Below are 27,766 nucleotides of genomic sequence, written 5' to 3'. Positions count from 1 at the left end.
GCCAACTACTGTATTTTCTCAAATAAAGTACACAGTACAGTCCAATGTTCTATCACAATGATCACAACCAAAATATAGTCTGCATTTAGCATAGCATAGCACAACATAGCATAGGTTAGCATAGAGTTTGGATAAAAGGCATAATTTATTTTGTTTCCTGCAGAGAACCTTGGATAACCGGACTGCTACAGACGACACCGACGTCCTCGCTGTGATCACAGTTACTAGCTCCCCAACCTGCGTACGGGCAGTCAAACAGGCTGTTCTCATTCCCAGTACACTCAATGTCATCCATGAAGATGTTCTCCAGGCCTGTGAGTCAAACACACAACAACATGAGTGAGCGAGCGAGCGAGCGAGCGAGCGAGCGAGCGAGTGAGTGAGTTTGAGTGTATTATTAAGTGGGTGAGTCAGAGGAAGTGAGTGGATAGCTATATAGGTGAGTGGTTCTTGAGTGTGTGTTTTTGTGTGTGAGTGAGAGTATTTAGTGAACAAGCAAGTGGGTAGGTGAGTGGTTATTGGGTGTATGTGTGAGTGAGTGGGTAGCCAGGTTCTTGAGTGAGTGAGTGAGTGAATGAGTGAGTGAGTGAAAAGCAATACCTTGCCCATATTGTGCGCAACAACGGACTTCAACTGCTCCAGAGTATCCCAGCATCCTACAGGCAATAGTCGCATCATTCATGTCAAACCCGTCATCACAAACCGTCCCCCAGTTGTCACCGTCAGACAGCGCAACCTCTAGCCGACCTTCATTTGCAACTGAACCACCAACTAGCCGAATTTTGAGGTCTGCAAGAAAGGTAAAAAAGAGTCACTGTCCATGACTGGAACATCCACTCTGTTTGTGTTCAGGTCTGATGTTTTGTTTGGATGTTGCAATCCCACAAAATTCAAATTGACCTGCAAGTGAAGCTGCTGAGTAAAGAATTTGCTTCAAATTGAAGTTAGAGTACAACATGTCAATATGATTACCAGAGCTGTTTTTAAATCAAATTTTTGTCCATTGTCTCACTTTGCCTCCCCCATTTCTCAATAAGAAGGAGTCTGCAGGCTGATTGGATTTATTCATCAAATTAAACAAATAGGGAAAAATAGCATTGACACATATGAGGCCCACCTTGACCATCACAGGACATAGTTTCTGAAAGCGACCCTTCACACATGGCACCGTTTAATTGTGGTAGTGGGTTGTCACATGTCCGGGTCCTGGTCTGGAGCCCGAGCCCGTAGGTGACACTGCAGCTGCTAAATTCTGACCACGCCGACCAACCACCTTCCACTGCACAAGAACAAAAACAACTTTTCAACACTGTAAAAGTGTTTATTAATCTAGGATCAACATAAGATTCATTGATTTCAGTTACCTAAGGAATCTGAGTTTTATTGCAGTGAAAATGAGTTTGCAGTGTCTTTGAGTTTGCAGCATATAAGGTTCTACGGACTTTATAGATTTCACTATAAGTTATAACATTGAGCCATACAACAAGGAACAATTGATACAACTTGCATTGCATCATCAGATGATAGATCAAATTCGCCACCCCCACCAGGAAAAAAATCACATGCCAATTACTCCTCATTGCAAGGTCACGTATTTTACTCACTTGTGTAGACAAACGTCCAAGCCTGCTTCTTGTGCCCATGATACAACATACCAACTACCTTTTGTAAACAGGTATACGCAAGAAGCAAAACATGTCCAGGCTACCACCTACCATCAGAGAACTTATGACTTCTGTCCAGCCAATTTTTGCCTGCACAGACACATACAAATTCTCATACTTTCCCAGGACAATCCCGGAGTGGTATTCCCTGCCTGGCACGGTAGTACATGTAACTGCTCCCACCGTTGAGTGCTTCCGTAACAGGCAGGAGGGCTGCCTGCCCTAACCTGGGACCTCAACTCCCTCCTCCTACTTTGCCCCTGGCGGGGTCATCTGGAGGTACTTATGATGATGATTATGATGATGACTTCTGATGGCAGCCTTGTGCCAGAACACAGATGGTACAGCTGATGACCAATAAACTTGATCTGACCTTAATATACTCCACACAGACACACTGACAAACGGTAGTAAAAATATAGCTTCAATGAATATATGAATATTTCATGGAGGTAAAAACTGACCTGTAGGCAGACAGTTGAGAACATCTGTTTCTCCGACAGCCTTACAGGTACAGATGGAACATGCTGTGAGATCTCCCCTCACGCCTGGCTGGCAGGTGCACTCGGCTGTACTAGTGCCACACTGCGGCTCGGTGCCAAAGACAGCAGCAACAAGCCAGGCTACTGTAGACAGAAATGGACAGAAAGTGCTGTGAGATTTTCACTCAGAGGGTCCTGTATGGAGTAATCCTGCAAAAGCTTAACAGTAAATGTTGTTGGACCAGCAATGATTAAAGGTACATTCAAAAAGGCTGGCAATATTTATAGATAGTGTATATATAGTGTATGGCAAAACTTAGGCCATGTTGATTTGATTATATGGATGACATCCGCACGTGCATCAATTTTTGGCCGTTTAAAAAAAGTTTTCAACCATACTCTAATAAATCCTGCAAAGCAGCTTCAAAATATATAAAGCAAATAACATCTATTATCATAATACCGGTACGTTTGCGACGATTTCTCTAGCCATACCGATTTGACAAATTGTCAACGCATCATTTTCTCCAGTTACATGTTGCTGTTATAGGTTATCCTTGCCACTTCTTCTGTGTAACTTTTCTGCCACTCAGGTCCTGCTAAAAGCGTAATATTGTAATTGTAACACGCCGCGGAATTACACGGCGAACGGGCGCGTGGTTGGGAGGGGGTGAAAAATACCGGTAGGAAGAAACACGGCACAATTAACTGCCGCTATGTACATTTATACATCCTCTGATGTTCCTTCCTTTTCTGTCAGTAAATGCATAAAACATAAACCTGCATGAGCATACAAAATGTCATGAGAAAACGGACGTATACTGTCAAGAATTTTCATTTAACTTCTGTCCGTCACAACCGCTATGACGTAACACTTCACTGCTAGCGTAGATATAAAAATGGCGGGAAAATGGCTGCGTACGTTCAATTTTGCCCATTCAGTCGTAGATCCGGGCTATTATGCAACGGTTCTTCACACTTTTACATGAGTTGTAGGTCACCAACAGAAATTTAAGATTGTTGTTGAATCATGTTCGTGTTGTGCCGTGAGCATGTGTAATTATGATCTATAAATTTGGCAATGAATGTGACAGTGTGTTCGTCCCACGACGAGCTGCCTACCCCGAAAAAGATATTGAAAACATTTGGCCTTGTTGTCTTCGAATGCATTGTTATCGATGCTTTGTAAATGATGTATTGGACACCTAGATGTCTGAAGTGTGCACAGCTCAGAAATAACTATTGTTGCATGTGTAGATCTCTTTAAGTTCCAGTATTTTTAATCTACCGGTATAAGTCTTACTACCGGTATTATGCCAATGCATGTTATATGCCGTGGATTGCAAAAATAGATATTGGAAAATGTGTACTAATGTAATGTTATAGATCATTACAAGGTCAAAGAAGATATGAAAGAACAAAAATGAAGAATATTCTTTGGTAAACTATATTCTGTGTGAGTTATTTGGTCAACCTTCCTAACCACTAAGATTTCATAATGAAGGGTATTCTTTATTGTCAAACTTTTTTTTATTTAATTCACACGCTCGCATCAGTTTTTGTATCCCCAGAGGATGTCATCCATATAATCAAATCAACATTGCCTAAGCTGCAAACACCAACACAACTGAGCACTTGTAAGTGGACAAAAGCTTGTGACAATGAAGCTCAAGGCTCCGAGAAAAAAGGGGAGTTTTTGTTCAAACCTTACATCTTTAACAGACACGGCTCATTATCCACCATTGTGAATTGACAAAAGCTTGTAACAATGAAGCACTAGGCTCAACTTCTTTATCATAAACACACAGGCTCCGAGACAAAACAGAGGCTTTTTCGAAACCTTACACTTTTATATAATCTTACAGAACCTCCAAATCAATGGTAGACAGCCTGTGATGCAATTTATGAATAGACCGCGTGAGGGCTATGTCGGAGTTCTTCAAGTTGACTGATCTCGACGGACTGCCTCACCTCTGCACTGTCTCATCCGTGTCTTTTATAGAAATGCTGTCCGACTTGCTTTCCGCGGCCATGTGGACCCGGATGGCCTCTAACCGGCAGTCGACACACAGTACATCGACGTCCCGTCTTCTTTCTCACAAAATTCGACTCCATATCGGCAAATCCAAGAAAGCAACAAACTATGAAAGGACGAGACCATATTCCATGTGGTCCCGTGTACTAACTAGTTAAAGTGACGTCAACTCACGTGGTCAGGTCATAGTTCATACGGGCCGCACAAAAAGAAAAACTGTTTGTGATCAATCAATAAAAAAAATTACAGGGTGAAATTTTTCTCAAATATTGCTCTCGTGGCGTAACTTTCTTCTCTGCAATGTAGAAGGGTGATATTAACATTCCCAATGCCACTGAATAGGGTGAAATAATGAATTAATCGGACCGAGAACGCAGATACTTGTGTATTTATAATGAATAAGCAGAGCCAAGGACGTTACATCAGGCTAAGTGCTTCATCGTCACAACCGTTTGTAAATTTATCTTGATGGTTAATGAGACGTGTCCCTTTTATTTATGTTAAGTGTAACGGTTTGGAAAACGCCTTGTTCGTTTCTGCTTCTGATGAATCCCCGCGGATTCAAAAGTAGTAGATGTCCTTGATTTCTGCTTCTGATGAATCCCCCTGGGTGCAATAGTACTGGAAGTCCTTGGCTCCTGCTTCTGATTACTCTCCCCGGACAGGGCAACAGCAGTTATTACAATTGCCAAGCGATTTCTCGCACGTGTAAGGAATCGCACGTGTAACACAGATTCGACCAGTTTATTGTCCCGTTTGGCGAGGCCTTACCAAACGATATCTGCACATTCTAGCACTGGTTTTGTCAGGATTGTTTTCAGCCGTAGTAGCATGTTTTGTGGTATTTTCTTCCTCACTCGAGAGGAAAGTATGGCGACCGTCTTGCCTTGTTAGTTGTGGCTTCAACATGTACCCAGTGAATGTATCGGCCATAAGAGTGGAATGCTTTAAAAGATGTTTGTACATGATTACCTTAGTTAGTCCCATTTTTATGTTTGAGGGTCAGAGAAAGGAACGAAAAGATCTCGATCCAGTTTTAGCTCACTGACGAGTCTTCCACTAGTCGCGACAGAGAAGACAGGCGGTCTGTGCAGTGTTTACACTACAGGTTCATAATATAGTACAGTGGAAGCCACTTAATTGCACCTCGGATAAACGCACAGTTCGGGTAATTGCACGGAATCCCAAAATCCCCAACCGTCTCCCATTTACTCCATTGTTAGTGATTTCGCTTATCTGCACGACAAAAAATCACCAACGCCGGATAATTGCACGAAAATTTGTCAAACATCGTCGACAAATTGACTGAAAATGCATCCTAAAAATCGCCAGACACGGTACAAATAAGCCGATAACGGCCCTTGTGAAGTCGCTATACTGACAACATGTATGAAATTGTTATTGGGATCAAAAGAAAGCGATATTGTGGGGTCGGCACCATGAAGGTCGTCAAAGCCGGCATTACGATTTGGCAGACAACTTGCTATGACATACTCAATAACAAATGTTCTCTATCTGTCCATTGTCTAATTAAGTAATTAGGGTCGCGGGGAAATACTTATGCAGTGGTTTTATGTTCTTGGCAGCCAGTCGGTAACAATACAGCTACTCGGGGCCTACAGACGGACATAACACTCACCTTCGGCGGTGCAATGCTTTAGTTTCGTGCTCAGGAAGCTACATTACGTATACAGTAACTTACTTTTAGTTTCGATTTCAAGCGCATTGCAGCACGATGTTTCGTGAAGACATGTATATGACGTCCGGAGCACAACAGGTACAGCACTACTGTAACACGTAAATAAACTATGCGTTGTACTACCTCCCACACCACCTCTCGGCCCCTCCGACCGTGGTGATGCGGTCCAAATGACCAACTCCGCATTATCGCACACGCCGGATAATTGCACGGAATTCGCTGGCAAATTGGGTGTGCAATTAAGCGGCTTCCACTGTACCGGGAAAATTCCCCCTAGCTCTTTTAAGATGTAGAGGGAGCTTGGAGTCCTGTTTCGTGTACGTACCAACCAACAAATTAATGTCATGCAGTGGCCCTCTCTTAAAAAACAATTATACTTGGTGGGCGTAATCTTCAACAAAGAAGGAATAGCCATTTTCTTTTCACAAAATGACGTAGATATCATTTGAAATTTGTCCCTCTTCAATCATGGAGGAGTATGTGCTCATCAGACCCCCCAAGATTACTTCTTCTTTCAGACCTAAGTGTGTCACAGAGCTTTTCTCTGTCGTACTGAAAGAACAGAGAAATGGCGGCTATGTAGTCTTGTGGCAAGGGATGTTAACTTAGAATCTAAATGCTCTGTATTCCAATTCCTAGCAGGCCCCCATATTGAAGCCTTGGGAAAGGCACTTTACACTTGACACTCAGCTCAATTAAAGATTAAAACCCAGCTTTGATTAGGGATGTCCTCTTAGATGGAATATAAAGCTGGAGATCCTGTATGTGTTTGAGGTGTATGTGGCTGCACACTAAGACAGGACCTCTGGCTTTACGTTCCACTTATACCATAAGAGTACTAGTGCCAGTGGAAGAACTTACTGTACAGTCTTCTGCAGCTTGCACTTACTGTACCAAACTGGTATATTACTGGCATTACCATTAATGTGAAACAAACAGAGAGCCCTGGTCTCACCTGCTAAAAGTAGCACCCAGACTTCCACCGCCCGTCTCCGACACAGCATCGTCGCCCCAGAGTTTTCCTACACCATGCAGGAGGTTGTGAAAAGGATTATAGTTAAAAACAAAATGATGATTGCATTCCTGCACGGAGGCAATTAAGATCGAGAGAATTAATAATTCACGAAACGCGTCATCATCATGCAACAGGTGACATCATTGTATGAGTCAAGAAAGAATGGTTTCTACTTCTCAGGGATATCAAATTGCAAATGTGCTGCTAACATGATATATATCCCTGGACGTGCGGGCACTTATCATAACGAAGTGGCCGACCATTAAGCTGGAAACGCCCTGGCGTTCGGTAATATCACTCTTACCGAGGCCGATATCATCAACACCATTGAGATTACCTGCCCAAGAGAATACATACATGGTCTATGGAGAGACTACTCGAGAAGGGGGTCAAGGGTCAATAATAGCAACCCAACTGAAGATGAGAGTTCTCACATCTATTGGACTAAAGCCATTTTTGGACATGCTAGAGTAGAGGGAGGAAGACCTCGGTGGCTTCCAGAGTCACTACCCTAAGTTGTCGAAAGAAGCTTAAGTCACTACTTTGCAGTCAGAAAGTATTTGGCTATGTCAATCCCTTCTCCAATAGAATCTGAATTGCTATCTTCGCTCTTTATAATGATATTATGGCTTGCCTGGTGGCTTTTCTTTGTACTGCAGCAAACCGTGCGGGTTTTCAGTACCAAGGAGAGCCACTGGGAGGCTCAAAATCTTTCAATCTCAATTTCTTTGAATTACCAATCCGTTCCTCTTGATCTATGCTGCTAAAACACTTAATCAGTTGTTAACACTGTTACACTACTACCAAAAACGTAACATTAATAATTCTTGGCAAAGGTAATCATCAGTTAGCAGTGAAGTAATCCTCATAGTAAAATTCACACAAATAGGACAATCCCCGTTTATACTGCATACTGAATTTGGTACACAAACGGGTAACGTTATCAGTCTGTGTCACTTTTGATTCATATCAATGGTAAGTGTGGTCACTTGTGAGTTGTTTGTATAAGGCCACAGCAAGTAAATTTTATGGGAGACATCAGCGCGTTTATTAATTTTCGCCTGATTTCAGAAAAAAAATTCTTCTTCTTCTGAGATGGTCAACATGACGAGAAAGTACCAAAATGGGCAAATTAAATATGTTGTGTTGTAGGCTGCCGGTAATGATTTGTACTTGCTGAAGTGATATTAGCGAGGTAGCCATGGCTGTAGTTATAAGAGTGAAACTCGTTGGTTAATTGAAAAAAGTGGCACCAATATGGAAGTCATGAATGTAGTTGACATCTTGGTAAGTGATACCAGTGTACCACACTAGTGTCACTTTAACTACAGTAGTGTGCTTCTTGAATACAGGAATGAATGCCTTGTTGGCTTTTATACCATGTTTCATCGGTTCCTTTCTTGTTACAATGTCTATGGTGTCTATTTGGACAATTGAGCCATCTTCTTTTTATTATCCAGATGTTGTTTTTTGCCCTATCTCACTATTTTTGCAGTCTGAAGCGGATGTCATCCATAAAATTTACTTGCTGTTGTCTAACTGTGTTGAAAGTGAATTGTGATGTCAATTCAGGTTAGCTAATCTTCCGTGACTGAAGAGCTATTCTTCCACAGGTCATGACAGAAGACAGATGCTAATGCAGTTTTTACAGCTTCATTGTATCAAAGAAATTCCTCCCCCAGCTCTTTTCGACAAGGACAATGAACGGTGGACAATGGCTCAAGGTCTTGTCCTTATAACTGTGTGCATGCCGGATGGGCGATACAGTCAGGACGTCACGAACTCTAAGCTTCTAGTTCTAGAGGCTAACCACTTGATTATACTATATTGTCGAGACACCAACAAACAAAAGAAGACGAAACGAATTCTAAAAAGCCTGACATGAGATTTTATTCCTCAAAGGAAAATAACAATATCTCTAATATGTTACCATCTGAGATAAATGCATCCAACCAAGTACGTCATATAACGTCCTTGCAGTATCATTGTGTCAAATGAGAAGGCTTCTAATACATTCCACCCATTAACTGCCATGAAAAGAACAGTAAAAATGAAAAACGTTACATGTACACTGTACTTTGAAATGATTTACATGACACATTGTGATAAGCATGGCAAGTATTCTCCTTGTATCTATCTATACCCATTCTCCACCATCAGTTAATAGAAAAACATTTGATAGCCATTTGTAAGGTCCTAAGGAATAAACCAATCCAATAACCCCAACCACTTTCGTAAAAATGTAGAAATGCAAAAGAAACAATAAATATGCAAATATTTGAAGGACATGTAGCCTCTCTATATATATCTCATGCCCAAGGTGTCATTGACATTACACACATCAAGGGCGTTATATACCATGACGTCCTTGCACACATTTATTACAAACTAAACACACACCCGGAGAGGAGATTGGCGCCGCCAGGGGACTAAAATGCCTACTGATACAGCATAACATGTTGTGCTGCCCCTACGGCTGATTAATCAGCCTACGGCTGATTAAAAGGCTATGGGACTACTACTACTACTACTACTACTACTACTACTACTACTACACACACATACACCAAATATACGTACACACAAAAATACACATATGTACACACATGCACACATGTATGCACACCTGGGGCTGAATACTAACTACACAATCTAACACACCTGTACCTGGTGCTGAACACCGTCCACACAAGGTAAACAGGCCTGTCCCTGGTACTGAACACCGTTCAGACACACAGACAAACTGAACTGTCCTTTCTATCAGTATTATATTAGTAACTCGTATGAATTAAATAGCATCGGTATGTTTCTTAGTAGTGGATTGTATGAATTCCGTAAAAATTTCATGTATATTGCGCAAAACTAGTTTCTTAGCGGTGGATTGTATGAATTCAGTAAAATACTTGATGTTCTACTTACGCCCGCCGCATGGTGGCGCTTGCAGTAGGACGCACCACCGTTGTGACGTTCGACGTTCGAAATTGTGACGTTCTAAAGTTCAACAATAAGTTGTCCTCGAATACCCCTGCCACTGTTGTTGTTTACCGCTGTAAAGACAACAGGTTTGTTGGACGCCGCCGTATTTCGCGTGCGATTAACAAGCAAATCATTGTGAAAAACGTACTTTTTCGAGTATTTTCGAGAAAGATTGATTACCTTGGGATATTGCCGGCATTCTATAATTGAGGTAAGTCTGTCTTATGTGAAAATGTTTACAGGTAAACGTGTTTGTGATTTTTACCATAAGCACGCACGTAACGTTAGCATCAGCAGATAAAGCCTCGCTGTGTTAGTGTGTACAGTTCTTAGCGTGTGTCTAACTTCCATGTGTATCACATCTATCAAAGCATTTACTGCACTCAATTCTTGGAGTTAACACAAACTTTCTAAGTCTTCTACAAACTCGCAACAGGAACGATAAATGAAGATCATGTCGCCCTACTGGTAACGTTACTAACGTGTTGTATGTCGCCATGTTCTAGTATGGAGGTGGAAGAGTGCCGAGAATATGGATACTCCCTGGTGAGGACAATCGCAGCCGGGAGGTTTGGGGACATCAAGCAGGCTACCATCATGGACTCCATGCCGACCAGGAGAGGACACGGCCTGGGGCACACACGTCACCAACAGGACATTCATGTAACAAGTTACACCTTTCTTGTCAGACCGTTTCACTCTTGTTGAGAAAAGATTCGTTGGTTTGCATGTTCATCGATAGCCTCGTTAACGTTTCAACACTTGTATATGATGACTCGTGTAAAACTATATAAGTACTAAGGAAAGTATCTAGAAGGCAACGACTTCTGTCTTGATACAGAGACTGCAAGCTTAGAAGTATGTGTAATTTCTGACAGGTTGCGGTGAAAATCTACAACAAGGGAAAGCCGAATTATGAGCTCTTCCAGAGGGAGGCGGACATGCTGCAGAAGCTCGAGCATCCACACGTGGTAGGTGGCCATATGTTGTACCTTAACCTTATACTTAGAAATGAGCTTATTCAGACTGATAAGTGATGATACTTTACCGATAATGTACGGTCGTGATGCTAATCATGTTCTAGAACTACATGTATTCGTAGGATACACTGAGGATGCATTGCAGCACTTTATTCTCAACAAAACCACATTCCTTGTAATATTTGATTGATTTAATTATGTTTTATTCAACTTGATTTGAATACGTTGTAACGTACGACATCCATTCAGCCAGTCGGCTATCATCGTTGGATTGTGAGAAGAACCTGCCATTCCTATCAGGAACTTTAATATTCTTTTCTCTGTTAACTTCTTTTCACGTACTTCCCAGAAAGTGTAACGGGAATTTCTTTCCTGCTCAAATTCTCATAGTTGAAGCACTAGTGATGGACTGTGTAGTAGGTAAATCTGTATTTCCTCTACTGTCATAGATGTACGTACACCAGTGTTTCTTCACAATCGACCGTGCCTATCTGGTGATGGAGTATTGTGGAATGAACGGGAGGCTGGGGGAGTTCATCCAGCAGTACCGGGCGGGCAGAGGCGTGGGTCTAGCCGAGGACGTCGTGCGGCACTTCACCCTCCAGCTGGTGGACGGAATGAAGTACGTTCACAAGCGTGGCATTGTGCACAGGTTAGTTTGCGTTTACATTCTGTCATATCGATGTTAGTTTACAGTTTTTTTTCGGCTGCTAGTCAAAAAACGGTTTTCATCACTATTCTTCAAGCAGAGGTTCCACTCCGGCTGTTTTCAACCGTTTTTATCGGTCTTTCTATTTTGTACCGTTTCCTTTATGTGTGGCTGCGCAAGACGACCAAAAACACGTCAAAAACAGCCGGAGCCGAACATCTGCTTGGCCGTGTATTCATCACAACATTGTAAACAAACAGTACGTGTTACTTTCCTTCGGTTTCTCATCTACACATCACAACGTCCCTGTTTTGTTTCAGAGACCTTACGGCCGACAACGTATTGTTAGATGACAAGTACAACCTCAAAATCACCGGTGAGCACAAACAACCGTTCTTGTCTTTCACATCAGGATATTACTTAGTACATAGCTATATAGTCAAAGTCTTACAAACACGTCTTAGCTGGTGTGTTTCGCCGAACGGCGGTTATACCGGCTATGTAGATACAGATACAGATACGTCTTACCCGTAGTTTAGTTAAGATGGGACTAGCTGTTCATAGAACGACCACATCGCCACGCTAATATAGCGTGTCCATCGTGTGGCCAAGAAACATGATAAATAGGTTTTGTATGAAGAATACTCCAACTGGAGTAACTTCGTGTGGACACAATATGTTAGCTTTGCAAATACATAACACGTACTTTTGGGCAATTTGTTTTCATTCGTGGCATAATGTGTCTAAGCCACAAGTATATGGACAGCAATATTGTTTGTGAACTGCAATATTGTTGGTGAACTGCAAGTCATATACTCAGTGGCTTTTTTCCGCTTTTGAGGCCCCCATGTATTATCATCATCATCATCATCCACTGTGTTCTGAATCTACAGTCTTTGCAGAGTCCTGTAGCTGAAATCAGTCTTTTTTATGAGTTATGTGCTTTTCAATATGAGAATATATAATACTTTATTCGTGACTTGTGTCAACGATCATTGTAGCATATCAACTCAGTACACTAGCTTCGCTTTTCATATACCTTAATATGTACTACTAGTAGTAGAAGACCCCTCCACCGTTGTCTAAAGTTCGACCATTGCTCCCACTCTTTACATAGGGTTCAATTACGCTACACAGTTAGAGAAGGGCTGTGAACTGGTGTCCCGTAATGAACCGAATTTCCTGGAGAACATGAAGACAAGCGCACTGGAGTACACACCTCCGGAGATACTCTGTCAGGAGGAGTACCTGGGGAAACCGGCCGACGTTTGGAGCATGTAAGAGCTGCTTTATTCATCAAGCTCCGAAGATATTCACGTTTCACGTTACGTTACAACTTGCATCTTTTTTTATTATTTTTTTACAAGGACAATGTGGCACTGCACTCAATTATCTTAGTGACACATACACAGAACCTAAGACTTGATAAGGTAGGGGTAGTACCATAGCATTTTTAAGGCCCTAGGCCTAGAGGCAGTGGGTTGTTATCCAAACAGGCGTGTTACAGGACGGTGCAGGCCTTCCCTCTCCTTGTACCTTCATCTACCTCCCAACCAAAGGCAGGTACCCATGGCATGGGTTAAGTGAGGAAAGTCATGAAAAGTGCCTTTCCCAAGGGCACACGATCGATAGCATGCCAGGATTCGAAAATTGGACCTCTGGGTTCAGGGTCAAATACCATGCAGTTACACCACAGGACCCCACACCTCCTCATTGTCATCTAACACTTTGCTGTCAATACACAATAAACCTCCTATAGCAAAACGTACGGTATCGGCATAGCAGTTCCTAGTTAAACTCCGGCAGCAGAAAATGTACGCATGGAAAGGCGAAACACTATTTTCTCGCACTGTTGTCCACCTGTAGCAGATTAATCTCCTAGCACTGATGTTGGAAGCCAAAACAGAAAACGTAACCCTTTTGCCTGGCAACATATGCTCAGACATTAGTACAAAAGTCAGTAGTCATACTATGTTGTTGCTCCTGTGTAGGGGGGTTGTGTTCTACATGATGGTCGCAGGAGAGAAGCCTTTCATTGCTCCGCCACACGAGTTCCCGCTCGTCAGGGTTGACCTCTACGCCAAAGAGATCTGTGAAAGACAGCCGATATACGACAACTTTATGGTATCAAAAGGTACGTATGACGTGAAGAACACTTTGTCTTCGAAAGAGGTGCCTGTTATCGCTTGCGGGTGTCTGCCAAACGTTACTTGCAAATTTCTCCAGCATAAAAACAAGCTTTCATTAATCTAGCGTTTGAAAGCAGTTGGGATGGATAAAAGGGAATTTCCTACCGCTATAAACACACGTTAATGAAGCCGATCACTTTAAGGGTAGGCACTCTCAACTTGATGTAATACATGAATGAGGCCGTAAAGTCTTCAATAATGGCACTATCCATAATAGGCCTTGATTGTGGAGCTCTGGTTGATTTTTTATGATATCATTCCGAAATCAATCATACAGAAGACAATGTGATATTTTCGAAACAAAACATATCATTCACTGATTGATCCTATAATTCTACCTGCTTTTTCGCTTTCAGAGGCAAAGAGGCTCGCCCGCAAGTTACTACAGTTAGATCCAGCTAAACGACCAACTCTAAGGCAGCTCCGTGGCAGTTTGTCAAATTGGGTATACTTAGCCTTGGGTCCGAACCAAGTTGAAAATATTGCGCGGGCCCACAAGCGTAAGTACGAGAAGCTGGAAAATATTGCGCGGGCTCACAAGCGCAAGTACCAGCAGCAGGGGAGAGCTGAGAAGGGCGAGACCGTGGCGGGTGACCAGGGCGAGACCGACCCAGAGCCACTGTTCATACACAGAACCTACGACTTCATGGAGGAGACACCCGCCCCACTGCGATCAACTCCTGAACTTGTCCACAGGAGGTACAGTGACAAATGTGAGGCGCTCATAATAAACAGAACGAAACCCCGAGATGCTGAAGATAACGTCAACACCAGAAAGGTTGACGACGACGCTAGCCATGCCGATAGCGATCGGTCAGGAAATGTGGATGCTGACTTGAGTACCCGTAAGCGTCGCGGCAGAGACGCTAGCCATGCCGATCGGTCAGGAAAGGTGGATGCTGACTTGAGTGCCGGTAAGCGTCGCGGCAGAGACGCTAGCCATGCCGATAGCGATCGGTCAGGAAATGTGGATGCTGACTTGAGTACCCGTAAGCGTCGCGGCAGAGACGCTAGCCATGCCGATCGGTCAGGAAAGGTGGATGCTGACTTGAGTGCCCGTAAGCGTCGCGGCAGAGACGCTAGCCATGCCGATCGGTCAGGAAATGTGGATGCTGACTTGAGTGCCCATAAGCGTCGCGGTAGAGACGCTAGCCATGCCGAGAGCGATCGGTCAGGAAATGTGGATGCTGACTCGAGTGCCCATAAGCGTCGCGGCAGAAGACTCGTTTTTATGACGCAGAAAGGTGTCGAGAACCTCATGGAAAGGAATACTTTTGCACCAAAACCACCATCCGAGAGAAAGTGTGCAGTAGCTGATGAAGTAGCGCCCCCATCAGGTCATCATCCGTCCTCACAGATGACACAGAAAGATATTGGAGACCTAGGTGCAGGTTTCGTGCCCAAACCGCCGCAAGGGAAGAAGTCCGCCGGTGTGGCGGCACCACAGTCCGGTCAACACCCGTCCTCACAGATGACCAGGACACAGAAAGATATTGGAGACCTAGGTGCAGATTTCGTACCCAAACCGCCGCCTGGAAAGAAGTCCGTCGGTGTGGCGGCACCACCGTCCGGTCAGCCCCAGTCTTCACGAGCACAGATCAGGAAGAGGGAGCGGATGGAATCCGTGTCAAAACGTGAAAAGGGTGGAGAGTTGCCAGCCAACAAAACCTCGCGCTTCAGAGCACCGATTCCCTCACCGGGCCTTACCCCACCGCCGGAGTGCCTTGATCAAGTGGAGCCAGACGGGGACTGCAAGCCCTCATACCTGGAAGGTAGCGGACTCAGCGTGAAGCTGCTCTCAGACGGAAGAAAACGTATCCCGATGACAAAGAAAGATGTTGGAGGTACAGGTCCCGTCCCCAAACCGCCGCCTGGGAAGAAGTCCGCCGGTGTGGCGGCACCACAGTCCGGTCAGCTCCAGTCTTCACGAGCACAGACCAGGAAGAGGGAGGGAAGAGTTCCACAGGAATCCGTGTCAAAACGTGAAAAGGGTGGAGAATTGCCAGCCAACAAAACCTCGCGCTTCAGAGCGCATATTCCCTCACCGTGCCTTACCCCGCCGCCGGAGTGCCTTACTCAAGTGGAACCTGAAGACAGCGAGTTAATGTATCAAGGAGGCTGCGGATCCACCATGAAGCTGTCGCCAGGTACAGCTGGTATGGTAAGGCCCCCGTACGGTCAGCGCCCGTCTTCACGAGCACAGATCAGGAAGAAGGAACGGATGGAATCCGGGTCAAAACGTGAAGAAGATGGAACGTTGACGGCCAACAAAACCTTTCGCTTCCAAGCGCGGGTACCCTCCCCCGACCTTACCCCACCACCAGAGTGCCTTGATCTAGAGCCAAACGAGGACGAAAGGAAAACTGCTCCGATGACACAGAAAAGTATCGATAGCCTAACCGATGCTACGACGTTTACTCCCAAGCCGCCGCCCAGGAAGAAGAGCACGGCGGCTGGTATGGTGGCGCGTCCGTCCGGCCAGCACCAGTCCTCACAAGCCTCACGAGCACAGATCACGCTGAAACACAGACGGGTAATCTCCCCTAACGGACCCACAGAGAATGTGAAGTCATCCAAGGGCGGCAGTCAGGTGGCGCACAGCACAACATTCAGGTGGCACTCTGAGAGGCCCTCCCCCTGCCTTACCCCGCCACCAGAGTGCCTGGTGCAAGAGGAGCCAGCAGATGGCGTTCTGGGCGATAGTGGACCCAGCTTGAAGCGGTCCACACCGATGGGAAGTCAGCGGCACCCCGATGTTGGCCCTCGGGAGGAGGAGAGAGGTGACGGTGAGGATGGGTCGGAGCGCAGATCTAACATCCGCGGCACCAAGTCAAGAAGTGACCGGGACATGAAGCGAACGTCGAGGAAGAGCGAAGGGGACGTCCGGAGTGCCATGAAGAGAACGGAAGCCAACGTGAGTCAGAGAATGGACGACAGCAGCACCAGAAAGCGCGGGAAATCCAGGTCACAGAGACACAACCAGGACGGAGCTGAGGCTGACGTAGATGGAGGACACGCCCTTCGGAAGACAAGTGGACGAGGTAAATGAGGAATGAGAGCATGAATGAATAAATGAATGGAAGGATCAATGAATGAAGGAATGAATAACGAACGAATGAGGATGAAAGGCTAGAAATCTAAACTGCTAAAACCGCGTAGAATGAGACGGAATAACAGACCTAATTATTTATCTCATTTACTTATTTCATGAGGTATTTCTGTCTTGAAAACGCGAAAATCGGAAAATCAGTGATAGCATTAAGTAGTAGTTTGGTGTTTGTTTAATTTTTTACCCGACGAAAGGAACAAAAGTATTAATTCTTCCCATGGTGAAATAATGTGTTAACACCTCTCAGCACATTAATTCACCAAAGGGAGATTCTTTTCATGAATTCATTTCACGAATAATGTGCCAGTGTTCATCTTTTGCTATCACGTGCCAATGTAGTTATCACGTTTTTTCAAGACAATGATTATTTGAACTAAAGATGTGATAAAGATAGCCATGATAGCTTAGAATGAAAAGTATCAATAATTAGTTTACCATGTCACCACCAAGTGTAGCATGTACATGTACTGTTTATTTTTTCACTCAGATTGAACAATTTCATGTAATGTATTTCATATCATTATTCACTACCCATTCGAAGTGGGTAATCCGCTGTATCGTGAAGAAAGTTTTTTTCCCTTCCACGTTTAGTGTTGCTTCCACCTGTCGATGCAAAGCAGAAGAAGAGGTTGGACGGCAGAGCGCGCCTACCTCCGATCAACAGGAGATCCTGAGGAACACACAGAGAGATAGGGCAAGACAGAATCGATAGCATATAGAGATATGCAAAATGAGTTTTTATCATTTATAATTGTTATGTGTACCAGTTACTGAAAAAGTCACGAAAATTGAAAGAAAAACGTCGAAGAGATATATGTCAACTGTGCAAAAAGCAAAACTAAAAAAAAGAAATTTAAGAAATAAATGTGTGTGTGTGTTTGTGTGTGAGTATGCACGTCTTGTGAAAATCAAATTCAAAAGGACTTTAACTTAAAGACTTTAGGTGCTGATGCTGAATAAATGTCAACATTTTGTAAGATTCTACATCGTGTACAGCTAAAGGCGAAAAGATACGTTTGTACTGTGGAGAAAGGGCTAAATGTACTTATTTGTGTGTGTGTAAGGAAAAGTGAAATTCGAAACACGTCTTCTCAAATTAAATATGAATAAAAGACTTCAAGTGATGATACTGAATAAAGGTCAACACTTTGATTATACATTGTACAGCTAATTCTTATTATTTTCTCATAGGGACATATTCTAGCCAGAGGGATGGGGATGTCTGTTTCATTAGGCTACAGCAAGTAAATTTTGTGGATGACATCCTATGCAGAGTGAATAATGAGAAAAAAAACGAAAAAAACAAGATGGCTAAATTTTCAAAACAGACATCATAACAAGATTTGAAGTGACAAAACGTGGCATCACAACTACCTGTATTAAAGAAGTGACCTAATGTAGTAAAAGTGATACTAGTGTGGTACACTGGTATCACCTGCCACACTGGCAACTACATTCATGGAATCAATATTGGTGGCACTTTTTATACAACTATCCAACAAATTTTACTTCTGCAACTATAGACATGACTACCTCCCTAGTGTCACTTCTACAAGTATAATCATTAGGCTTCAATACAACATGTTTGCCTATTTTGGTCTATCTGACCATCCCCGAGTAAATCAGGCGAAAATTAATTGATGAGCGCGCTGATGCCATCCATAAAGTTTACTTGCTGTGGCCTTTAATAGTACTGTATGTCTAGTCTACATTTTGTCTTCCCTGGGCAGAAACCACTGATAGTTGAAAACTACAAATATATCACGTCAATACTGGTATCATATCTAAAGTAGATTCCTCTCATGAAATTCGTCCGTACCATGCTAGGCAAAACAAGGGCTGACAGATATGAAATAGAAATATAAATATATAAAGAAAGACGTACCTGAGACAAACCCTAGGCATAACGCCAATAGAACAAGACATAGAAAAAAACAGCTCTAAGATGGCTAGGACTTGTGGAAAAAATGGATGAGGGAATAATTCCGAAGATAGCATTCCAATACAAACCAACAGGCAAACTCCCTTAAGGTAGAACCAGAAAGAGACGGAGGAATAACATACAGGAGATACTGACAAAGTACAGACTGGGCAGACTAGATAGATTGGAGGAGGAGGGGATCTTCCATGATCGAGAAGAGTGGAAGAAACGATGCTCTTAACAGACAGTCCTTAAAGCCTACCTGGGGAAGATGTAAGATGTAAGGTGTAAGTACGATTCCTCCCGTGATGTTGCCGGTTTCTAGCCTCCAGACCAGACTCTCTGGGCGTTTCAATGGTTTTTTGCTCATAATCTTTTTGCTCACTGTTTCCTGATGACGTCTTTACATGTATGTACTACTGAGTTGTTTGTGCCGTGGGCCGGCGGCAACAAGCAAACCAGTACAATTAAGACGTAGCAGTAAAACTGTATTACAGAAATACATACATGTATGAGATAAGCCAATCCAAAACGGCCCAGGAGCCTGCTATGGAGACGGTTTCGTTTTGGGGACCTCATGACTAGTCTCTACCAGATCCCTCCGCGTGTTGAAAAAAACATGAGATTGGCTAGAAAAGTGTCAAATATAGGGTGACTGATATGACAAGCAGTCTTAAGTCACCACCCTACCAGGTCCCGTGACAGGTGGTGTTCCAAGAAAAGTAGCTAGCGGTTGCGTGTAAACAGAGCAAGAATAACTTGAGGAGGATATGTATCCGATTGGACTGCAGTTTTCACCCTTCGATTCCTCACTAAGGGACCTTTCGAATGATACCAAGTTTGCCGGGCCGGAACTTGAACTCTTAGTTACAATCGCAGTGTTGAGTCATCACCCTACCCGGTGCCGTGATAGGCGGTGTTTAAAAAAAAGTAGCTAGCGGTTGCGCCTAAAGGTCCCCTCTCACTGGACGTGGGGCACGCTTGCGGCATTGCTGCGTTCGTTCACTGCGGCACTGTTGTGTTAATTTCGCCGATTCTGTCTTGCACTCACACTGACGTGCGGCACTTTTGCGTTTCTAGACTAAATGAACATGTTATTGACAATTGCAGCGTTGTCAATTTATGAAAAATCACTGTAAAATGACGAGAATGCCCAAAAATGAGATTTATAATGAAAAGATTTCCCTTATGATAATGAATTATATGATGCATATGCTATAAATAACATTGAAAGACTTTTACAGTAAAGGAAATGACCCGAATGAACAGACACGAACCATATACCAGATTTGACTCCATGTGTACGTTTTGCACCATGTAACGTTATGTGTAATGATGTATGTTTAGATGTTTATCAAGCTCCTTGATGTTTATTCACCAATTTTGCAAATTTTCAAAATGAAAATGTTTGATATTTCAAACTTTTTTGTATGACGCGGAGTATTTTCATTGTCGGCGGATGGCTTGCCAGCCTATTGATGATGTCTAAGTCTATCATATTTGTAAAAAGTGAGAAAAATATGGCCCATGGGTCCGAATAACTGCAATTTTGTATTTTATCGGCGGCAGCCTACCAGCAATGATTACACTGCTTGTAACGTTATAACGCAAACTCAAAAGCAAACGTTATCATCTCACACAAACAATTTCTTTTTAAACGTTGTACGATAATCTTTTTCCCTACATCCGTAGGTTAATCGATAAACCAGTTACTTATTACCTGCATGTATGCAGGTATGGTTTTGATGCTGGTGGAAACTTTTCGGTAGCCGGGGATGTAGGGCGCTGTATCTCGTGAACGGATGGTGCGAGCACGACGATTTTTGGTACGTGGGTTGGGGGTGGTAGCCTGACACTCAGGTGTGATTTGGGGCCTCCTGGCGCTTGACCTTGACATTGAAGGTGGCATTTTTGGTGTTTTGGGGGCACTTTTGGCGCTGTGTGTCTGGAACGATACGCGCGATTGCAACGATTTTTGGTGCATGGGTGGGGGGTTGTTGCCTGTTGCCTAGGATTGACTTTGGGCCTTGTCGCGTTTGAACTTGACCCGGCAGGTCGAATTTTGTGTCCGGGAGGGGTGTTTCCGGAGTTATATCTTCTGAACGGCTGGTGCTGGCGCGATGATATTTGGCACATGTGTCGGCGGTGGCTGAATAATGCTCAATTTTGATTTTGGCGCCCTTGGTGCTTGAACTTGACATTTTAGGTTACCTTTTGTGCGGGCACGGGGCGTGCGCTGTATCTCCGGAACGCAAGGTGCCATTGTGTTGCCATTTAGTACGTGAGTTGTTTGTGGTGTCCTGGTGGTCAGGTTTGATTTTGGGCCTCCTAGTGCTTGAACTTGATACTGTATAGGTTGACCCTGTTTTAGTGTGGTTGGGGCATCCTCCCAATATCTGCTTGGTTTTAAAAACAGATTATGGTTGGGTGTAGAACCATCATCTGGCCTGGGCCACCTTCAATGTATCAGGTTACTTAGTGGCACTGACAGTTTGCCAGATGACGGGAGTGTGCCAGATTATATATCTGTTGGTCAGGTATAATTGGAGTTTGCTTATTAGTCTTTGTGGTGTTTCTAGAGCTGTATAGTACTGAGTTTTAAGTTCCGGTACAAGTTCCTTTACCCTGTTGGCAATCATGGTTGAACTTGAACTTAAACAGAAGAAGATGCAATTTTCTAATGTGGAGGAGAACTGTATAGAGTGTGGGCATAAGAGAAAGGTATGTGTATGATTTGTCCTGTGTTTCTTTTTGTTTCTTTGGTAATGCCATTTCCATACTGTATACAGGTAATTTGTTGTTTTGGGCTAGTCATATTCGCTTGGTTTTTGGGCCTGCTTAATCTATGGTACAGGCAGGGTTAAGTGGTGGAGGCTTAGCTTTGTTCTGTTTTGAATTCAGTATCGTTTGTTGCATTTTGTCGCGGCAAATATATGATGAAATTCCCCTTCTAAGCAACTGCTCATTGGTTTGCGGGGATGTTTGCTGGGTGTTTGCTCTGACTACAACAGCTTCTGAACTTTTCAAAGCTTCCATTGCCAGCAGCTTGCCATCTATAAATGGGATTGACAAGGACATTTTTCATAGTAAATTGTGCTGTTAAATTTGGCTTAGATACTACAGGAGATTTAGGTTTGGGTTGGATGGATTGAATGAAAATATCATACCACCCTGGGGACTAACTGTTGCTGCTGCATGGGGGCTACCACTATTCATATTGTCTAATGTCTATGGAACTACAGATAAAAGTATCATTGGTCAAATTATGCGAGTAACATTCCGATGTCAAGTGAATAACACCCCAGAAATAAATCTTTAATGAATATCATTGGAAGAACACAAACCAAGGAGACTTAGCAGTTGCATTAGGTCAGTACATTGAAATAGGAAGATATTAGTATATCATGTGACAGAGTAACTACATGTGCATGGGCCATCTGAGACAAAAAAAGGTAGCGTCTCAACAACTTCAAAGTACTGTGGTTGGTTACATACTTAAGAAATCCAAAATAAGTAATGTTCATCCATGTCCAAACTTACAAATTCAGAAAATGGAATGTCAGAGTCAGACTTTTGCATGGTGCACAACCAACACAGTAAAAAGCTCATTTTTCCAACCACGTACCACAGACAAAAAGGCAAAAATACACAATAGGTCTACAGAAACCCAATACATTTCATGCAGGCCTGAGGTCTACGAACTCTTGTTTTTGTTTTGTTTTCAAGTATAGAATACTTACCTACTCGTACCTTCCATTAAATAAATCAAAAGATGTATTTTTAGTTAACTCTGAATACGGATACAAGGTAAGTTTTGTGGAATTCGCAATGCTGTAACTGGATCAAAAACCGGTGTAAAATTATTAGAAATGAATCTAAAATAGCTTTTCGGTGATAAAAGGATGTTTAGTTTTGATTCTTGGTGTAAAATAGGCAAAATATATCCTTGATACTGTTTGGGGCGTGGTGGCGGCACTGTGGGGGCACTGTTGGGGCACCGTTGGGGCACAGTTGGGGCATCTTGCCACTTGAGTTATTTATAAACTTTCCAAAAAACGTCGCGCTTGCAACCGGCACCTCTAGGTTTGCTTGCGGCACCTCTAGGTTTCGTGGGGGCACCTCTAGGTTCCGTGGGGGTACATCTGTGTTTTTGAACGCAGCAATGCCGCAAGAGTGCCCCACGTCCAGTCAGAGGGGACCTTAAACAGAGCGCCTATACTCAAGAATATCTCGAGAAGGAAGTATCCGAATAATTTGCATCTTGCGATTCCTTAATAGAGGACCTTTCCAACGATACCAAGTGTGCCCGGCCGGAACTTGAACCCTAAGCTAAAATCACGTTATTAAGTCACCACCCTACCTGGTGACGTGGCAGGCGGTGTTTCAAAACATGGAGCTAGCGGTTGCGCCTAAACAGAGCCCGTATACTCAACACGTAAAAACAATTTTTAAAAAAAATCACCATTTTAAGTTGACGGTGCACACCCCAGTTTATTTGGGGTCTCAAATTGAGGCTGCGCACCCTCAAGTCGAGAGGCCGTCTCTTCAAAAAAATAAATCTAAAGCAGAAAAGCCGTATATGGGAATGAATGGTTTTACTCCAGCTTTTAGAACAGCCATGTTTCAGTTTCTTCACTCTCTCTACTTTTCGTAATTTTTGGAGGAAATTTTTTTACGTAATAAAATACGCAAAAAAAAAGGAATTTTGACGTGGAAATAAACCCATTACCTATATTTTAGCCATGAAAATTACTGATATTGTCGGAAAGAAAATTTACCTAGGAGTAATCAAGCAAAAAAATAAAGAAAATCGTAACACTGAGATTTTTGCAATAACCCGACGCGCAAGGCACACGGCTCACAGAACGCGTATGGACGGTAAATCTTGGTCAACGGGCGAATCACTTCCAACGCGTAGAAATACAAGGAAGTGAAACTCGGACCCAAAACCAATTTGCACTAAACACACATCACTTCTTACGCTTTTTAGCCATGCCAATATTACATGCCATTTCGCAGCAGATTATGAGAAATTTGAACTAAAACCCAGACCCTCGAGACCCTTTCGTCACATTTCTGTCGCGCACTATCTCGAATTGGTGTGTTGAGAATAGATGTGGTTAGCTTTAAACACCCATAGCTTGCCAACCACGCACGAAATCTGATTTTATTATACAATTCCCTATCATTAGACCTTTCTAATGAGAGCATGGTTTGCCTATTTCATGCACTTTTCAAAAATCCTAATTTTAAGTTGAGGTTAGATGTGGTCAACTTTGAACACCCATAGCTTGCAACCACGCGCGCAATATGAAAACGGATTTCAGTATACAGTTCCCTATCAATATACCTTTTTAATGGTGCCGTTTACCTTTTTCAAACACTTTTCAAAAATCCTAATTTTAAGTTGAGGTTATAAGGGACCTTTCCAAGGATACCAAGTGTGCTGAGCTACAATCGCGACATTAAGTCATCACCCTACCCGGTACCGTCACAGGCGGGGTCACAATGAAGGAGCTAGCGGTTGCGCTTAAACAGGGCCCATATGCTCGAGAATATCTCGAGAAGGAAGTATCCGAGGATTTTGCGGTTTTCATCTTTCTATTCCTTACTAAGGGACCTTTCCAAGGATACCAAGTGTGCCAGGCCGGAGCTTAAAGCTTGAGCTACAATTGCGACATTAAGTCATCACCCTATCATGTGCCGTGAAAGGCGGGGTCTCAATAAAGCAGCTAGCGGTTGCGCCTAAACAGGGCCCATATGCTCGAGAATATCTCGAGAAGGAAGTATCTGAGGATTTTGCGGTTTTCACCTTCCTATTCCTTACTAAGAGACCTTTCCAAGGATACCAAGTGTGCCAGGCCGGAACTTAAAGCCTGAGCTACAATCGCGACATTAAGTCATCACCCTACCCGGTGCCGTGACAGGCGGGGTCTCAATAAAGGGGCTAGCGGTTGCGCCTAACCAGGGCCCATATGCTCGAGAATATCTCGAGAAGGAAGTATCCGAGGATTTTGCAGGTTTCACCTTTCTATTCCTTACTAAGAGACCTTTCCAAGGATACCAAGTGTGCCAGGCCGGAACTCAAAGCTTGAGCTACAATCGCGACATTAAGACATCACCCTATCAGGTGACGTCACAGGCGGGGTCTCAATAAAGGAGCTAGCGGTTGCGCCTAAACAGGGCCCATATGCTCGAGAATATCTCGAGAAGAAAGTATCCAAGGATTTTGCGGTTTTCACCTTTTTATTCCTTACTATGGGACCTTTCCATGGATACCAAGTGTGCCAGGCCGGAACTTACAGCCTGAGTTACAATCGCGCCTAAACAGGACCCATATGCTCGAACATATCTCGAGAAGGAAGTATCCGAGGATTTTGCGGTTTTCACCTTTCTATTCCTTTCTAAAGGACCTTTCCAAGGATACTAAGTGTGCCAGGCCGGAACTTAAAGCCTGAGCTACAATCGCGACATTAAGTCATCGCCCTACCCGCTGCCGTGACCCTAGAGAGCTCAATAAAGGAGCTAGTGGTTGCGCCTAAACAGGGCCCATATGCTCGAGAATATCTCGAGAAGGACGTATCCGAGAATTATTATGAGTGCTGATAATGGAGCACAAAAGGACATCCAGGCCCGACTTGGCAAAGCTAGAGGTTCCTTCAGTCGCCTTCGTGTTATTTGGAAATCAAAATCATTTAGCCTGAAAACCAAGCTCAGACTGTACAACAGCAATGTGAAGTCTGTTCTTCTGTATGGCTCTGAGTGCTGGAGAGTTACAAAGTCAGACATGAAGAAAGTTGATGTATTCCACAATAGTTGTCTGCGTAGAAATGTAACATCTACTGGCCAAATAAGATCAGTAAAGAAGAACTGTATAGAAAAACGAACACAAGACAGTCTACTGAAATTGCCATCAGAAGACTGAAATGGTTGGGCCATGTTCTGCGGATGTCGGATGACCGTATCCCCAAAGTTGCTCTACATTGGGCCCGTGAGGGAAAGAGAAAACGGGGACGTCCTAAAACCACATGGAGGCGCACGGTGGCTAAAGACCTAGCGGCCATTGGGATCCCCTGGGATGCTGCTCAGCCCTTCCTTACTAAAGGACCTTTCCATGGATACCAAGTGTGCCAGGCCGGGACTTAAAGCCTGAGCTAAAATCGCAACATTAAGTCATCACCCTACCCGGTGCCGTCACAGGCGGGGTCTCAATAAAGGAGCTAGCGGTTGCGCCTAAACAGGGCCCATATGCTCGAGAATATCTCGAGAAGGAAGTATCCGAGGATTTTGCGGTTTTCACCTTTCTATTCCTTACTAAAGGGACCTTTCCAAGGATACCAAGTGTGCCAGGCCGGGAACTAAAAGCCTGAGCAACAATCGCGACATTAAGTCATCACCCTACCCGGTGCCGTCACAGGCGGGGTCTCATTAAAGGAGCTAGCGGTTGCGCCTAAACAGGGCCCATATGCTCGAGAATATCTCGAGAAGAAAGTACCTAACGAGACTGTGCGAATCTTTTTATTCCTTACTAAGGGACCTTTCCAAGGATACCAAGTGTGCCAGGCCGGAACTTAAAGCCTGAGCTACAATCGCGACATTAAGTCATCACCCTACCCTGTGCCGTCACAGGCGGGGTCTCAATAAATTTAAATAAGCTTGTGGTTGCGCCTAAACAGGGCCCATATGCTCGAGAATATCTCGAGAAGGAAGTTTCCGAGGATTATGCGGTTTTCACCTTTCTATTCCTTATTATAGGACCTTTCCAAGGATACCAAGTGTGCCAGGCCGGAATATAAAGCCTGAGCTACAATCGCGACATTAAGTCATCACCCTACCCGCTGCCGTGACCCTAGAGAGCTCAATAAAGGAGCTAGCGGTTGCGCCTAAACAGGACCCATATGCTCGAACATATCTCGAGAAGGAAGTATCCGAGGATTTTGCGGTTTTCACCTTTCTATTCCTTACTATGGGACCTTTCCAAGGATACCAAGTGTGCCAGGCCGGAACTTAAAGCCTTAGCTACAGTCGCAACATTAAGTCATCACCCTACCCGGTGCCGTGACAGGCGGCGGCTAAATAAAGTAACTAGTGGTTGCGCCTAGACAGGGCCCAAATGCTCGAGAATATCTCGAGAAGGAAGTATCCGAGGATTTTGCGGTTTTCACCTTTCTGTTCCTTACTATGGGACCTTTCCAAAGATACCAAGTGTGCCAGGCCGGAACTTAAAGCCTGAGCTACAATCGCGACATTAAGTCATCACCCTACCCGGTGCCGTCACAGCCGGGGTCTAAATAAGGAGCTAGCGGTTGCACCTAAACAGGGTCCATATGCTCGAGAATATCTTGAGAAGGAAGTATCCGAGGATTTTGCGGTTTTCACCTTTCTATTCCTTACTATGGGACCTTTCCAACGATAGCAAGTGTGCCAGGCCGGAACTTAAAGCCTTAGCTACAGTCGCGACATTAAGTCATCGCCCTACAAGCTGCCGTGACAGGCGGCGGCTAAATAAAGTAACTAGTGGTTGCGCCTAGACAGGGCCCATATGCTCGAGAATATCTCAAGAAGGAAGTATCCGAGGATTATGCGGTTTTCACCTTTCTATTCCTTACTAAAGGACCTTTCCAAGGATACCAAGTGTGCCAGGCCGGATCTTAAAGCCTGAGCTACAATCGCGACATTAAGTCATCACCCTACCCGGTGCCGTCACAGGCGGGGTCTCAATAAATTTAAATAAGCTAGTGGTTGCGCCTAAACAGGGCCCATATGCTCGAGAATATCTCGAGAAGGAAGTATCCGAGGATTTTGCGGTTTTCACCTTTCTATTCCTTATTATGAGACCTTTCCAAGGATACCAAGTGTGCCAGGCCAGAATATAAAGCCTGAGCTACAATCGCGACATTAAGTCATCGCCCTACCCGCTGCCGTGACCCTAGAGAGCTCAATAAAGGAGCTAGCGGTTGCGCCTAAACAGGGCCCATATGCTCGAACATATCTCGAGAAGGAAGTATCCGAGGATTATGCGGTTTTCACCTTTCTATTCCTTACTA

General features: G+C 43.9%; 2 protein-coding genes across 5 annotated transcripts; one reads left to right on the top strand and one right to left on the bottom strand.

Moving 5' to 3' along the window:
• Positions 1 to 145: 145 nt before the first annotated feature.
• LOC118403341 (scavenger receptor cysteine-rich domain superfamily protein-like) lies at positions 146 to 6,898 on the bottom strand. Its single transcript, XM_035802050.1, has 5 exons — positions 6,836 to 6,898; positions 2,129 to 2,290; positions 1,118 to 1,279; positions 601 to 789; positions 146 to 312 (listed from the first exon to the last, which is right to left on the bottom strand). Exons 1-5 carry the CDS (start codon positions 6,882 to 6,884, stop codon positions 146 to 148), a joined length of 729 nt encoding a protein of 242 aa, XP_035657943.1. The 5' UTR covers positions 6,885 to 6,898.
• Positions 6,899 to 9,910: 3,012 nt separating this feature from the next.
• On the top strand, positions 9,911 to 17,955 carry LOC118410315. 4 transcript variants are annotated; one of them, XM_035811896.1, is made up of 10 exons: positions 9,912 to 10,082; positions 10,378 to 10,534; positions 10,750 to 10,842; positions 11,301 to 11,503; positions 11,821 to 11,876; positions 12,618 to 12,777; positions 13,492 to 13,634; positions 14,046 to 14,507; positions 14,652 to 16,730; positions 17,390 to 17,955. In XM_035811896.1, the coding sequence occupies exons 2-10, from the start codon at positions 10,379 to 10,381 to the stop codon at positions 17,470 to 17,472; spliced, it is 3,435 nt and encodes a 1,144-aa protein (XP_035667789.1). In that variant the 5' UTR covers positions 9,912 to 10,082; position 10,378; the 3' UTR covers positions 17,473 to 17,955. The 4 variants fall into 4 exon arrangements, with proteins under 4 accessions (XP_035667786.1, XP_035667789.1, XP_035667788.1 ...); XM_035811895.1 differs by having other exon boundaries at positions 14,046 to 14,512; positions 14,582 to 16,730; XM_035811893.1 differs by having other exon boundaries at positions 9,911 to 10,082; positions 14,046 to 16,730.
• Positions 17,956 to 27,766: the final 9,811 nt, after the last annotated feature.

Source organism: Branchiostoma floridae, chromosome 2 (assembly GCF_000003815.2).
Source record: "Branchiostoma floridae strain S238N-H82 chromosome 2, Bfl_VNyyK, whole genome shotgun sequence".
Taxonomy (NCBI): Eukaryota; Metazoa; Chordata; class Leptocardii; order Amphioxiformes; family Branchiostomatidae; genus Branchiostoma; species Branchiostoma floridae.
The sequence above is the reverse complement of the archived record's forward strand: the minus strand, read 5'-3'. Positions and strand labels throughout refer to the sequence as shown.